This window comes from Oncorhynchus tshawytscha, linkage group LG14, assembly GCF_018296145.1.
Source record: "Oncorhynchus tshawytscha isolate Ot180627B linkage group LG14, Otsh_v2.0, whole genome shotgun sequence".
Taxonomy (NCBI): domain Eukaryota; kingdom Metazoa; phylum Chordata; class Actinopteri; order Salmoniformes; family Salmonidae; genus Oncorhynchus; species Oncorhynchus tshawytscha.
In genome coordinates this window covers 45,080,506-45,096,269 of record NC_056442.1, presented here as the reverse complement: position 1 = coordinate 45,096,269, position 15,764 = coordinate 45,080,506, and the positions used below count along the sequence as shown (strand labels likewise).

The 15,764-nt window shown below is 41.5% G+C and overlaps 1 protein-coding gene across 1 annotated transcript; it reads left to right on the top strand.

Moving 5' to 3' along the window:
• The first annotated feature begins 11,348 nt into the window (after positions 1-11,348).
• Positions 11,349-13,903, top strand: LOC112267617 (transcription cofactor HES-6-like). The gene is made up of 4 exons (XM_024445816.2): positions 11,349-11,668; positions 11,805-11,900; positions 12,015-12,093; positions 12,920-13,903. Exons 1-4 carry the CDS (start codon positions 11,606-11,608, stop codon positions 13,315-13,317), a joined length of 636 nt encoding a protein of 211 aa, XP_024301584.1. The 5' UTR covers positions 11,349-11,605; the 3' UTR covers positions 13,318-13,903.
• The last annotated feature ends 1,861 nt before the right edge of the window (positions 13,904-15,764 follow it).

The window sequence follows — 15,764 nt, the reverse complement described above, 5'->3', positions numbered from 1 at the left end:
GCGCACATTTGTGTGTGTGTGTGTGCGTGTTTTTGGGTCTCTGGTTGCAGTGTGATGAAGATTTCAGTTGCAGCATTTCTGAGAGCAGCCTCCACAGCAAAACATCTTCCTCAGACATCTGATGAAGCTGTGAGGGAGACAGTAACCACTGACATGAATGTAACAATACGGACACTACTACAACACTTCAACATTGTGAGTCACACCCAGTGGAGGTTGCTGAAGGGAGGACGGTTCATAATAATGTCTGGAACGGAGTAAATGGAATGGCATCAAAAACATGGAAACCTTGTGTTTTATTTATTTGATACCATTCCACTGATTCTGCTCCAACCATTAACTCAAGCCTGTCCTCCCATGCCACCAATTTCCTGTGGTCACACCATCCTTTACTACCTCCTTTTATGTGTCCCGTCTGTCTGCTAGCTTTTCCCTCCCTCCACTATATAATTATCTTCTGTCTACTTAAATCTCACTTCTTCTCGAGGGTCTTGCGGCATTTCTTCCGCTCCTCTGTCTCATTCTCCTGTTCCTCCTTCTCCTTTACCTTCATTTCTTCCTTCTTCTCTTGCTTCACTTGGAACCTTTCCTCATCAGGCAGGATGATCATCTCCTCTACCTCCTCATAATCAATCTCATTAGGCAGGATGATCATCTCCTTTACCTCAACATAATCAATCTCATTAGGCAGGATGATCATCTCCTTTACCTCAACATAATCAATCTCATCAGGCAGGATGATAATCTCCTTTACCTCAACATCAATCTCATTGGTTTCTCCTGTCAGATCTCCATTAGTGTCCTGAGAAACACAATACAACATTGAAACATCTTTCCGGTGCAGATATAATCTGACAGATCTACACTAGCTTTCCTCTACGTGACACCATGTGTGTAGATCTGACTGACAGAGAGAGTGGGAGCCTGGTTCTTATCGGGCTTCTTACCAGTACCGGGGTTTCAGTCCTGTCGGTGTTGCCTGTCTGTCCTCCCTCAGTCTGGGTGGAAATGGGTGGCAGATGCGTGGTCTGTGGCCATGCCAGGGTGGGCAGTGGAACCTTCAGTGGGGGCAGGCGATGGGGGAGAGGGAGGGGTGGAGCGGCGGTGGTCTGGAGGCTAGAAGGAGGGATGATAACGGGGAGGAAGAGGGGGGCAGTGGCTGTAGTAGCGGTCCGTGGAGCAGCGGTCAGAGAGACAGAGGTCAAGGAGGTCATAGTCACTGGAGTAGGTGACCTGTAGTTCTGACTCTTGATGGGAAGATTAGAGGTATAAGATTAGTTCACATTATTAATCACAAGATCACAGTGACAAGACACAGCCCACTGGACACAGACGTCAGTTCAAAATCTACTCCATGTTGGTTCAACATAATTGTCTTGAAATTACATGGAAACAACGGTAATTTAACCATTGTGTATCCAGTGGGAGTACATGTGTATCCAAACCTAACAGGTCTCACATGCTGGGAGAATATTGTAGCAGCAGTAATGAATCAGTAATTAATATATGTCTGTATTAATACTGTATGAATCCAGGAAACAACCTACCACTGACTCAAGTGTAGCGAAGTCATTCTGCATGAGAGGCGAGACAGAGGTGCAGGGTTAGATTATGTGGCTAAACCTACCAACTCTCACAATCTCACGTCAGAATTAGACATTCATCCATGTTTATCAAATGTCAACTTTCAAAGTTGTTCCAAATGTCAAATTTTGAAATGTTTAAGGTTAAGTTTAGGCATTGACTCCAAATGGTTAAGGTAAGGCATTAACTCCAAATGGTTAAGGTAAGGGTAAAGTTTGGGATAGGCTTAAAACAAAAATACAAAAAACAACTTTCTATCGCTGGAATCAAACTTGCAACCTTCGGAATCAGATGCTTACACCTATCTGCCATTCCTGTCCGCAACACCCTAGCAAAACTGAAACCTAATTGAAGGTAACAGTGATCAATGTTGCCCCTAGTGGCTGGTTTCCACGTCATCTCAGACATGGATGGACATTGAATACTGACTTGTATAATGGGTGACCTGGCTGGGCTAAACATAACACGCACAATGCATTTTTATAAAAACCTAACAAGCCTCCAACATGAGTTAACCCAATCCAAAATACTGCTGCAATACTGAAGGCTATGAGTTAACCCAATCCAAAATACTGCTGCAATACTGAAGGCTATGAGTTAACCCAATCCAAAATACTGCTGCAATACTGAAGGCTATGAGTTAACCCAATCCAAAATACTGCTGCAATACTGAAGGCTATGAGTTAACCCAATCCAAAATACTGCTGCAATACTGAAGGCTATGAGATAACCCAATCCAAAATACTGCTGCAATACTGAAGGCTATGAGTTAACCCAATCCAAAATACTGCTGCAATACTGAAGGCTATGAGTTAACCCAATCCAAAATACTGCTGCAATTCTGAAGGCTATGAGTTAACCCAATCCAAAATACTGCTGCAATACTGAAGGCTATGAGTTAACCCAATCCAAAATACTGCTGCAATACTGAAGGCTATGAGTTAACCCAATCCAAAATACTGCTGCAATACTGAAGGCTATGAGTTAACCCAATCCAAAATACTGCTGCAATACTGAAGGCTATGAGTTAACCCAATCCAAAATACTGCTGCAATACTGAAGGCTATGAGTTAACCCAATCCAAAATACTGCTGCAATACTGAAGGCTATGAGTTAACCCAATCCAAAATACTGCTGCAATACTGAAGGCTATTATAGTTCACAATGTGAATTGTAAAGAAACCTGAATGCTATTCTTCCCTCCTTGTTCTTGCCATTATGCCAGCTGACCTACAGCATGCTGTGGTTTGTGGTGTTACCTCAACTTCCACAGCGGCTATTTTCTGCACTCTGTCCAGCATGGGTTCGATGCCCTCCTCCAGCTCTCTCCAGTAGTTTCTGAAAGAGCCCACGACTAACTCCTGCTGGAGCTTCCAAGCATCCAACATCATCTGGTCTTGCTTGATCTGCTTTCTGATCATGTGACACATGTCGATGTCTTGTACTTTCTCAAAACCTACAAACACATTTTGGACTTTGTCCATGAACTCCGCAGCCGTTTCCTTGTCAATTTTCACTGGCTGCGCATTTTGACCTCCTTCACTCTCTTCCTCTTCTGCCACCTTTACTATTTGGCCAGCTCTTCTCCCATTCATTACCTTCTTTACTTTTGGGTGTATTGATCTTTTTCTGTCTATTCTTCCTGCAACCTCTAGCGCTGGCTTCATCAATCTCTCACCCTTCCCAAACCTCCTAACCATCCTTTCAAAATCAATCATCTCCTCCAGCTTAGCTTCCTCTTCATTTTTGTTCACCTCCAGAGCTCTGTTCAGGGTCTGGCTTAGGGATCCCAGGTCTTTGGTGACCTTCTCATGGTAGTAAGCCAGATCCTCCTTCAAGTATCTCATGGTTCTCTCTCTGGCTTTAACCAACAGGGCCTTCTCTTTCTCCTTCTCCTCACATAGGGGGACTGTCTGTATCATTCACACACACACACACACACACACACACACACACACACACACACACACACACACACACACACACACACACACACACACACACACACACACACACACACACACACACACACACACACACACACACACACACACACACACAGGGTCAGCAACAGGTAGTTTAGTTTTTGGTGAAAAATAATAAAATCATCAGGAATTCAGCTAAAAATGTTTTTAATTCAAGGAATTTGTTCCCAACTATTCCCACTAATAAAATAAGAGACATACTGTATGTGATCGTGTCTCAATGTAATCAAGGTATGAAATTACTGTTCTTTTCAAATAAAATTTCTTTAGGGTTTAGTTGTGGTCAATTTGCAGTGTACAAATTATTATAATGAGGTGGATATAACAAAATAATAAAAAAATACTCAATCATACACATTACTATGGTATTATGCAAATAGTTACAGCCACATTAAAGTTGACGAACACAGTGGAACACACACACACACACAAACTATAAGGTCATGCTGCAGGACTGGAGTCCTACCTGTGTGTGTGGCAGGCAGTTGATGGTGGTCCTGTCAGGTGAGGGTGGTATCAGGCTCTGTTCCAATGGGTCTCGGTTCTTAGCGATGGGCTGCAGAACACCCGTTGGTGTCATAGTCACCTGAGGTCTCCTGTTCCTGTTTCTGGACACACACTTTCTGGGTTCAAAGTCTGGGTTCCTGACCAGAGGACCTAACTGGGAGCACAATGACATGAGAACAGAACATTACACTCAAATCCATGTATCTAGCATTTGAACACCATTTTTTTGTTTTTAAGCCATAGCATAGGTCCGCTTACCTGATAGGGTAATAAGGAAATCCATGTGTAAATCACACATGTTCAATAATAATAATAATAATAATAATAGTAGGCTATTTTTAAATAGGATAGCACTTTCATTACAGAGTTATCTCAAAGCTCTACTAAGGAAAAACATTACAGAAATGATATACAACAAAAACAACATACATTTAGAACAAAGGCAGGTAGTTTTAGGCCTATATGCCACGTTATATTGCTCTTAATTACCATATAGGGACGACGGGGTCTGCGCACTGGCTTACAGTACCCTTCCTTACAAGCGTCTGTCTGCATCACTGGAGGGAAGAAGAAGGCCCCAAATTACATTCCGGACAGACAAAATTTGTTAATGAAAAAAACAACAACATTTGCTTACTTAAATATTGTGAGAAATTAAACTCAATATTTCTCTAAAGACACCTTGTTCAAATTTGGCAACAAATAATACATTCACTGCCTTACTTTAAAATTGACCCTCTCTACTGCCATCACAAATCAAGCAAGTAACCTACAATGTAGTGTTCTAGAACTCTTGTAATGTTCTACTTGTTATTATGATGCTCTTGAATAATGTATTTATTATGCACAGATGCAGTGTCATCACATGGCTGAGTTTTGGCCAATACAGGAACATGCAACAACGTATTACATTTCTGTGTGCATCTTCTAAATAATGGACAGCTGACTCTGATAGGCTAATGGATAAATTATGTAACCCTAATTTCAAGTTTACTGGGTCAGGGCTGTTCTAGGCTGGCCTATATATTACAACAGAAATGAATGGCTATTTACAAGTTCAATGTGTATTTATGGAATCAATAAAAAAAGAGACCACCTACAATAGGCACGGGAAATAAATATATTTTGGGTTTCAATGCAGAAAACAGCGTGGTGAATAGATGCTAACTGTGATGGTTATGTAGTTAGGCTGTGCCTTGGAGTGCGGACCAAAGGCTCAAAGTGATTTCAAGCACCGATTGAAAATGCCTTTAAAACATATGCGACCAACAAGAAAATGTCCTTAAAGTAGCTAGCCTACATTTGTTACAAACGTAGGCAAATATGTCAAGGTTAGGCTAGCCTATCAATTAATACCAATTAGTAGACTACATTATAACTGGTTTAGCCCATTATTATTCCGTTAAAATAAGGGCTGTCTGTAAAACCATATTTAGCTAGTCTAAAGTTGCAACATATAATTGAATACTGCTACTGAAGCAGGTTTAGGCCTACACACCGGCTGCACCAAATCTTCAGATTGGGCTGGAAATATTGAAACAATTAGGCTAATTCACTTGATCAATAGGTTTCAGTGCAAATGCGATAGCCTACTGCCCACACAACGTTCTTTTCACTTGGACATTCCATAATAGTTCATTGTTAGGCCTATGGAAAACAAGTTTAATCGCCGATTGTTGCATATTGGATCAAATGTGGATTGATCATGTTGGGGAAAACAAGATCCTAATACCCCTGCCATCATTCCATCACCATGCTTAAAAAGTTGAATAACTACAGCCATCAACACTATAAAGGGGTTGCCGCGAATTTGACAGTCACTACAGGCGGCATAGTGGCAAGTAGCTTTCATATTGCAATACATCTACTGTAATCTAAATCCAGTATCAAACCAGGTACTGTGTAATGACTTTATTATACTTCTTTTAAAAAGGACATGCTACCTCAATCTTAATTCATTAATTAACGAATGAATGGCTGGCTGGATGGATGGACGAATGAAATTGATGGAGGGGATTTGGGGTTTGTAAGTCACAGTATTTTACTGTAATAACATGGGATTGCTACAAACAGGTCAGCTGTGAGGTACAACATATCAATGTATATTTGCTGTTTCACTTCCAAGAGGCCTTAACAACGGCATCCAAACTGTAAGTGACTACAGGGCAAAACAGACTAAAAGAACATGGCAAAATGCTCAACCAGATTTAAGGCTTGCTGCCACTCCAATCTGTCCCCTATACATTTTTAAATGATGGTGCACTACTAGCGCATACTTGTTAAATTGTTAGGCCTACAGCACTCTTACCAACAATAGCCTCTTAAAAGACACGTCTCAAAATATGTTAATGAGCCAGCCTATCATGCACCCACTAGGGCCAAAGGCTTTTGGCACTCCAAAAATTCTGTGTATCCTGTGGGATGGAATTACAGTAGCTATCGAAATACAGCAATTATTTCCCTACCTACAACATTTTCCCACAATGCACCATAATTTACAGTATGATGCAGTTTAACATTTGACAGTATTTTACTGTTGATAATACCCAAAATGACCTATAAATAACAGTGTAATACCAGTGTGTTAATACAACACTAAAGTTTTAAATGTTCTCACATTATGAAGAGGTATATTTACTTTAGAAGGATATCATGTTTTTATTCAATTAATAGATAGGCATGTGTAGAGGGATAGTTGTCTAATAGAGGGATAGTAGTCTAATATGGAAAACAGATCATTTCATTGGAAGGATGGATGAAGGGATTGAGACTGACAGGACAGAGAGTAAAGGCATATTTACAGTTGAAGTTGGAAGTTTTCATACACTTAGGTTGGAGTCATTAACACTTGTTTTTCAATCACTCCACAAATTTCTTGTTAACAAACTATAGTTCTGGCAAGTCGGTTAGGACATCTACTTTGGTCCTGACACAAGTAATTTTTCCAACAATTGTTTACAGACAGATTATTTCACTAAAATTCACTGTATCACAATTCCAGTGGGTCAGAAGTTGACATACACTAAGTTGACTGTGCCTTTAAACAGCTTGGAAAATTCCAGAAAATGATGTCATGACTTTAGAAGCTTCTGATAGGCTAATTGACTAAATTTGAGTCAATTGGAGGTGTATCTGTGGATGTACCTCAAGTCCTACCTTCAAACTCAGTGCCTCTTTGCTTGACATCATGGGAAAATCAAAAGAAATCAGCCAAGACCTAAGAAAAGCAATTGTAGACCTCCACAAGTCTGGTTCATCCTTGGGAGTAATTTCCAAATGCCTTAAGGTACCACGTTCATCTGTACAAACAATAGTACGCAAGTATAAACACGATGGGACCACGCAGTCGTCATAACGCTCAGGAAGGAGACACGTTTTGTCTCATAGAGATGAACATACTTTGGTGCGAAAAGTGCAAATCAATCCCAGAACAACAGCAAAGGACCTTGTGAAGATGCTGGAGGAAGCAGGTACAAAAGTATCTATATCCACATAGCCTGAAAGGCTGCTCAGCAAGGAAGAAGCCACTGCTCCAAAACCACCATAAAAAAGCCAGAGTACGTGTTGCAACTGCACATGGGGACAAAGGTCGTACTTTTTGGAGAAATGTCCTCAGGTCTGATGAAACAAAAATAGAACTGTTTGGCTATAATGACCATCGTTATGTTTGGAGGAAAAAGGGGGAGGCTTGCAAACCGAAGAAAACCATCCCAATCGTGAAGCACGGGGGTGGCAGCATCATGTTTTGCTGCAGGAGGGACTGGTGCACTTCACAAAATAGATGGCATCATGAGGAGGAAAATGATGTGGATATATTGAAGCAACATCTCAAGACATCAGTTAAAGCTGTCGCAAATTGGTCTTCCAAATGGACAATGACCCCAAGCATACTTCCAAAGTTGTGGCAAAATGGTTTAAGGACAACAAAGTAAAGGTATTGGAGTTTCCATAACAAAGCCCTGCCCTCAATCCTAAGGAAAATGTGTGGGAAGATCTGAAAAAGCGTGTGCGAGCACGGAGGCCTACAAAACCTGACTCAGTTACACAGCTCTGTCAGGAGGAATGGGCCAAAATTCACCCAACTTTGGAATCTTGCAGAAGGCTACCCAAAACGTTTGACCCAAGTTAAACAATTTAAAGGCAATGCTAACAAATACTAATTGAGTGTATGTAAACTTCTGACCCACTGGGAATGTGATGAAAGAAATAAAAGCTGAAATCAATAATTCTCTCTACTATTATTCTGACATTTCACAATATTAAAACAAAGTGGTGATCCTAACTGACCTAAGACAGGGAATTTTTACTAGAATTAAATGTCAGGAATTGTGAAAAACTGAGTTTAAATGTATTTGGCTAAGGTGTATGTAAACTTCCAACTTCAACTGTATTTCTTCCAATTTGGCCAATATTAAAGGCTTATTAAAAAAAATAAGATAAATGTTGATGTGGTAGTGCATGTCCCTCTATATGCATTTCCAATGCGCATTTAAAATCTGATGTTGCACGTGTGAATTGCCTTATAGATATATGCCTCTAGATCCGGAATAAGTAACCTACAAAAGCGGATGTAGACGGGCACACTGGCCAAACAGGAATGATTGTGATCCTCATAATTAGCAGCCAAAACGAGCGCCGTTTAGGGCGTCTGGGAATGGGAACTATTGTGGCATTGTCATTCTCACGCTAATTCTGATCACGGGGACGCGTGACCAGATGGTAATAGAGAGAACAGCAGGAAAGGGCGCGAGCACCTCTTTACAAGTTGGCCTTTTAATTCGGGCTCTCTGATATTCTCTCCGCTGTTGCCTCAACTATTTTGACCGATTAGTTGATTTTTGGCCCTTCTGTGCCACCAATCCATAACAAGATGGAACTTTCTATAAGTCCCCATTATAGTGCCTGCACAAAAATGTCACAAATTGGCACTCCAACATTGAATAGACAATTGGATCAATTAGGTAGGCCTATATAAAAATGTGATCCACGAAAATGTTTTTGCCTTGTGACACTATATAGATACAGTCCTGTGAACGTAACAAGTTTTTCTGTCTGTGGTCGCTACTTTCTGGAAAAGGACGCATGCGCCGCGACCGTGGGGTATTTATGTGTGACCCTCTGAAGGACGTTTCCTAGTGACGAGAGACAAGCGGCTGACTGCACGTGGGTCGCGTGACCATATGTCCCATTGGGCTTTGTATCGTCAAAGACCTCCCCAAAAGTCACCCAAGTTTTCTGGAGTTTCACAAGAGACCCCACCACTGAATTCATCAGCCACAGCCTCTTCAGAAAGCCACCCATTGTGACTGTATAGGCCTACCGTCTGGATTTATACGTGGTTTAGAAAGTGAACTCATTACGGTCCACTAATTCAAAGCCTTGTACACTTGCCTGTCTTCTGTCAGTGCCAACTGCCTACTGAAGGTTCGTTAAGTATTAAGGCTCCAAGGACCACATTCCTTTTAGTCTAAATTAATCCATCAAATAAAAAACAACAATATCATCCATAGCTCATGCAAAAATAAGGTAAGCTGTTTTGACATGTCATGTATTGTTAATAGGCCACCATTCAGGGTTGGGTCACATCTAATTGATGGCAGCCAATTCAGGCATCAGGAAGCAAACTGAAATTCCAATTCAATTATTATTATTTTATTTTTCAATAACTTCTAATAAACTGAAAAGTAGAAGCTATTTATTTTCAAAAGTTGTACTATTTTTTATTAAAAATTCAAATTACTTCCTGAATTGACTGTCTTCAATTCGAATTGACAACTTTAGGCTACACTGTTTCATGTTTGCAAATTCAACAAGTGTTATGACCACTAATTTCACAACTAGGCCCATATGCTATTCTCATGCATAACAATGTGATATAAAAATATAGCTCATGAATAATCCAAATAAAGTGATCAACGACCACACATAAACTATTGCTCATACTGACGCTTTATTGTGATGCTGACAGAAAAACAGCGGTCAGGGCGCACCTGCCCTAACTTCTCATTAGTCACTTCCTACTCCGGGGCTCACTGAGAGAGAGCCTTCTCCCAGTCTGGACCGTCCACTTGTCCTTCCACAGGGTTTAGTACTCTCTTCATGGTGATTAGGTTCGGCTGAATACCGCCCATTGTTCTGTGGGGTTTCCCACGTTCTAGCGTTCGCCCGGCAGTCGTGTGGCTCAAGTCAAACACAGAGCCACCGCCGTGTGTCCCTTAGCCTAAGGCCGGCTCGCGGGAGGGACATCTGTCCGTGTGGTCACTCTGACATCTGCTCACCCTAACTCGGAGTTAGAAAAATTGACAACATATGTTTAGCTTACAGTTTTCAAACCCTTCCTCTGTCTGGCTCAGGTTAATCAAAGTTGTAAGTAAAAAGAAATATATATATATATATTAATAATAAATCATGATCAATATCCGACAGGATGTTCAAGTCATTTATCCTTGTTGATATTAGACAACCCAAAGAGCATCGAAATTCATGTGGAATTAGGCCTAACTACACTCATCCATATCCCGCACCTGCAGAACCAGTAGGTGATGGGATTTAATTTTATTACAAAGAAATTCAGAACATGAAACAAGCATTTTCAATCGATGTATTGAATTTGAATCAATTCATTCGATTGAAATCTGACCAACTTTAGAAAATCCTTTGAGGAGCCTAAGACCTACTAAATTGCTGAACGAGGGCAGAGTTGAAAATAGTTTGAAATAATCGTCATTAACTTTGAATGTAATTGCTATAGGCTTTTCAGTCATGAACATATACAATATCTCTTGCCATTGCGCGAACATCATTTAGGGTACATCTCAGGAAAAAATATAGGCTACATTCAATAAAAAATATTGACACTTTTCGTTATAGGCTTTTGGCTTAATTTTTCAGAGAAATTAGTTTTGGCTTACTCTTCACTCAGGATTTAGTCACTAAAGTTTCTCATCATCAACACTTCCCTGACCACTTGCCAGTATCGACAACGATACAGACTGATAACAATGACCACAGGGCGTTGTGGGTATTTTTTCTATGTGAGACTTAAGCGGATAGGTTTCGCCTTTTCTCGGGTAAGCCTAACGCTGTCCCATTTCATTGGCAGGAATAGTCAAGGGGTCCCAGGTGGTAACCACGGAAATTACTCACTCTTGTTCGGCCCTGCGAATGAAAATCCTGAGGGGACCCGCACGCTTTGCGTCACGAGAAAGAGAGAGAGAGTCAGAGAGAGCGAAAGGGATAGAGGGGATGGGGGGGTTCAGGGTGGACATCTGTCTCATGTATTTTTTTCCAGGGCGGGTAGCTCGGCTATTGAAAAGAGGCAGTGACCTGTCATCCCTGACTGATGGGAGCGGGCGCTGGGAGCGACCCCGTGTGTGGGAAAATACCTCGGCCAAAGAGCTCGAGCATTCAAATGCTAATTCTGCTCTATAAATAAGAGCGGTGCGTGGTGCGGAGGGCCTTACAGACCCTAGACTCGGGAGAGGAGAGCTATACTCTAACTACACAACTATACCGAGCGTAAAGGATAGATGACAGCTAGCACTATGGCTCACAACGTGGGGAAACAATCGAGTGCCAAGGAGGAGAGAAAGGTATTGCCTTTGTTCCCGCGGATATATATAAACCTAATCAACAGGTGTCTTTTATCGGATATGCTCACACTTAATGATTGTCTGGTCCAATTTGTGACTGTCTGGTCGCCATTAACCCATCGCTTTCCATCTCTAGCTGCGGAAGCCGATAATTGAGAGGAAAAGACGGGAGAGGATTAATAACTGCTTGGATCAACTGAAAGAAACCGTGGTCGGGGCGTTCAGTCTTGATGTGGGTAGGCCTATATACACTGTATTTTAATTGTTATAAATGCTCAATTATATGGAGTGTGAAAGACACAGTGTAAGTTATTTGTTGACCCTAACTTTCCATTTCCCCAAACAGCAATCGAAACTTGAAAAGGCGGACATTCTAGAGATGACAGTGAAACACCTGCAGAATGTTCAGACTCATAGATTCAGTGGTAAGTATCCGATCAAGTGGCTTGACTGAAGAAGCATGCAAGTGCCAGGAGAGTTTTCAAAGTTGTGCCTGCATGTAATACTCTATGTAAGCAGCTGGGGCCGTGTCAGCACGTTGGAATGTTAGACACATTTAATAGAGACTGGTGGGAATATTTTCATCAGTGATTGAATAACAGTCAATAAGAATAATCATGTGAGTGTTAGTACTCATATAGCTTTATTATTTAATTTAGTTTTGATCCATATTCTTTCTTGGTTTAAACTTAAAACAATTGATTAGTCAAGTGTCCTTAATCTTGGTCCAGGGCACTCAAAGGGGTGCACATGTTTTGTGTTTGTCGCAGACCTACACACCTGATTCCACTAAGCAGCTCATCATCAAACCTTTGATTAGTGGAATCATGTGTGTAGTGCTGCAACAAACACAAAACATGTGCACCCCTTTGAGTGCCCGGGAACAGGATTAAGAAACACTGCAGCAATGCATAATGCGAGTGGCGCAGTGGTCTAAGGCACTGCATCTCAGTGCAAGAGGTGTCACTATAGTCCCTGGTTCGAATCAAGGCTGTATAACATCTGGCCATGATTGGGAGTCCCATAAGGTGGCGCACATTTGGCCCAGCGTTGTCCAGGTTTGGCCAGGGTAGGCTGTCATTGTAAATAAGAGTTTGTTCTTAACTGACTTAACAAGTTAAATAAATAAAAACATGATATAATAATTACTCATTTATTTTGGGCAATAGGCCAGTCTGGATGCAATACATCCTGCCACCAACAGATGACGCTATGACCCATGTTTGACCCAGTGTCTCCTCCCATCCACAGCAGACCCCAACTTAGACCTAGATGCACAGCAGAAGTACAGCACAGGCTACATCCAGTGCATGCACGAGGTCCACAACATGCTGCTCAGCTGCGAGTGGATGGATAAAACTCTTGGCTCCCGCCTGCTCAACCACCTGCTCAAATCCCTGCCCCGCTCCAGTGAAGAGCGCCTCTCTCAGGCCAACCCCAACCTCAGGCCTGACACCCACCCACCCAGCCAGGGGCCTGGAGCCCCCACTACACCCCTCAGAGGGGACCCCAGGTCTGGTAGGCAGGGACAGAGGGAGGGGCCCCTGTCCCTCATGGTGGGGCCCCAGGACAGCCCCCTGCTCCTGCTCGGGAGCCCCCAGCTCCTCAGCCCCCACCTGGGCATGCTGGAGATGTGGAGGCCCTGGTAAACTGTACTGGCATGCTGGATCTTTACGTTAGACCCTCCTCTGTTATGTATCTTATAGATATGCTACTCAGAAGACATTGTGTTCGATTGTGGGGCGGTTGTGTTCCTGATCTAGGTGTGCTATATATACAGACCTTTCAGTACTTCCTCTCCAAAGTCTATTTTCCGTAGCCTGCATTGTAGAAGGCGCTTATTCATATTTTTCTTATATTTATTGTATTAACGTCTTTATTTATTAAATAAGAAAAACATTTAGCTTCTTATCTCTAGACGCAAATAGCTTTTGTTCTGCTCCCTTCTTTGTTTATATTATTAACCAATATTAATACAAATGTGTATGCAATTTCTGCAGTTATCTATTTTCTTTATGTGAACACACACACACACACTTTCTCCCTCTTATATATAGAGGGCTGTTTTGATCCTATCAATATCATGAGATTAATCCATGTTAAAAAATATATGAATGATGCTGAGGCCTACAGCTACTACATATTATAGTACATTTATAAATGGTTAAAAATGATTAGGCTTATAACATTCATTGTATTTCATTTATTAGACTCTTGCTTGCAGTGTGAATGAATATAATCAACTGGATTTAGTCATATTAAATTCATTATCTGGTCCAGTTGGACAGGCCATAAATGTACAGGTAACTGTCAAAATAAAGGAAACCCTTGAGTAAACGAGTGTTTGGTTAATCACTGGTAATTATTTGTGTAGGGCCTACTGGTAGTAGAAGAAGGTAACACGTTCATAATTATTTTCAAACGGCAGGGTAGCCTAGTGGTTAGAGTGTTGGACTAGTAACCGGAAGGTTGCGAGTTCAAAACCCCCGAGCTGACAAGGTACAAATCTGTCGTTCTGCTCCTGAACATGCACTTAACCCACTGTTCCCAGGCCGTCATTGAAAATAAGAATTTGTTCTTAACTGACTTGCCTGGTTAAATAAAGGTAAAAAAATAAAAAACCACAGTTTTGGCAAACCATTATTTGTTTACAATAGTGAATCTTTTTTTTTCCGACAAATGAATGTTATTCATAGGCCTACTGGGTGCATTTTAAAGAAATGATTGAATTCGAACATTTAAAACATTTCTGTAGTACATGGTCCCTCTATAATAATAGGCCACAGAGCTAATGAAGCCACCGTGTGGCGGCAGAGAGGGGAGAAAAGAGAAGAGATGGAGAAGTGCGCCCGATCCCTCTGCGTTTTCTCGAACAAAAGCGGGCCGAGACAGCTGCTCTCTCCCCAGTCCAGACCATTAAGAGGAGAGCTGGAGCGGTGCGTGGGGGTGGCGAGGTCCCAAACCCCTCCACTTCAAAGCCTCTGGACACGGCCTGTGTCCATGAAATGGGGATAATGGATAAGAGTCCATTTCTAGACATAACATAACCTGCGTTTACACATGCAGCCCCATTCTGATATTTTTTACACTAATTGGTCTTTTGACCAACCAAATCAGCTCTTTTTCCAATAATTGTGCAAAAGATTAGAATTGGGCTGCCTGTGTGAACACAACCATAATAACCCAATTGTTATTGAACAAAAACCTGAAGCTATTTTGGAGGTATAACTGTAAGCGATGAGCAAATACAAACATGCATGACTTTTAAAGAGTATAATTTAAAATTAAGTCGGGTCTATTTCGCAGGTTTTGGGAACCTATTTGTTCTGTGCGTTTTAAGGGGAATGTGGCATCTGAGAGTGCAGTTGAATCCAAATCAGAAATCACCAAAGGGAGAGAACAAATGAGGCGCAGGCTAACACCTGTCGCTTTCTTTGGGGAAGGACCCTTAATTCCCAGGCTGATTCAGTTTAGGCCCAGGGGCCTCTGCCAGCAGCTGCCAACTGAGGCATCGCGTTACATCCGAGAGCCCGAGCTGGAGAAATCTTCAGAGCCCTGAACAGGGACATACAAAAAAATGGGACTGGGTAGGGCAACAAAATATTAGAAGAGAAAAAATGACTCAGTCTTGAGATAATCAGCAGTCAAGATTTGAAATAAACAAACATATTACAAATACTCCACGTCCAAAGAAATGTCTCTCTAAAAATGTTTTTTTCCCTACCCATGGTATCTGCATAATATCTATCCGTGTTCTGCCATAAACAGTTCTATTGGCCTACCTGGTGAAATACATTGAACACATTGGAGCTTTGATAACCCAAATGAATAATGAATGGTGTCACGTTCTGACCTTAGTTCTTTTGTTATGTCTTTGTTTTAGTATGGTAGTTTTTCTATGATTTGCTATTTCTGTGTTTGGCCTGGTATGGTTCTCAATCAGAGGCAGCTGTCAATCGTTGTCCCTGATTGAGAACCATATTTAGGGAGCCTGTTTTCTATTGTGTTTCGTGGGTGATTGTTTTCTGTTGTGTGTCTGCACCAGCCAGAACTGTTTTCGGTCGTTTCTCTTCGTTATTTCCGTGTTCATTTTAAT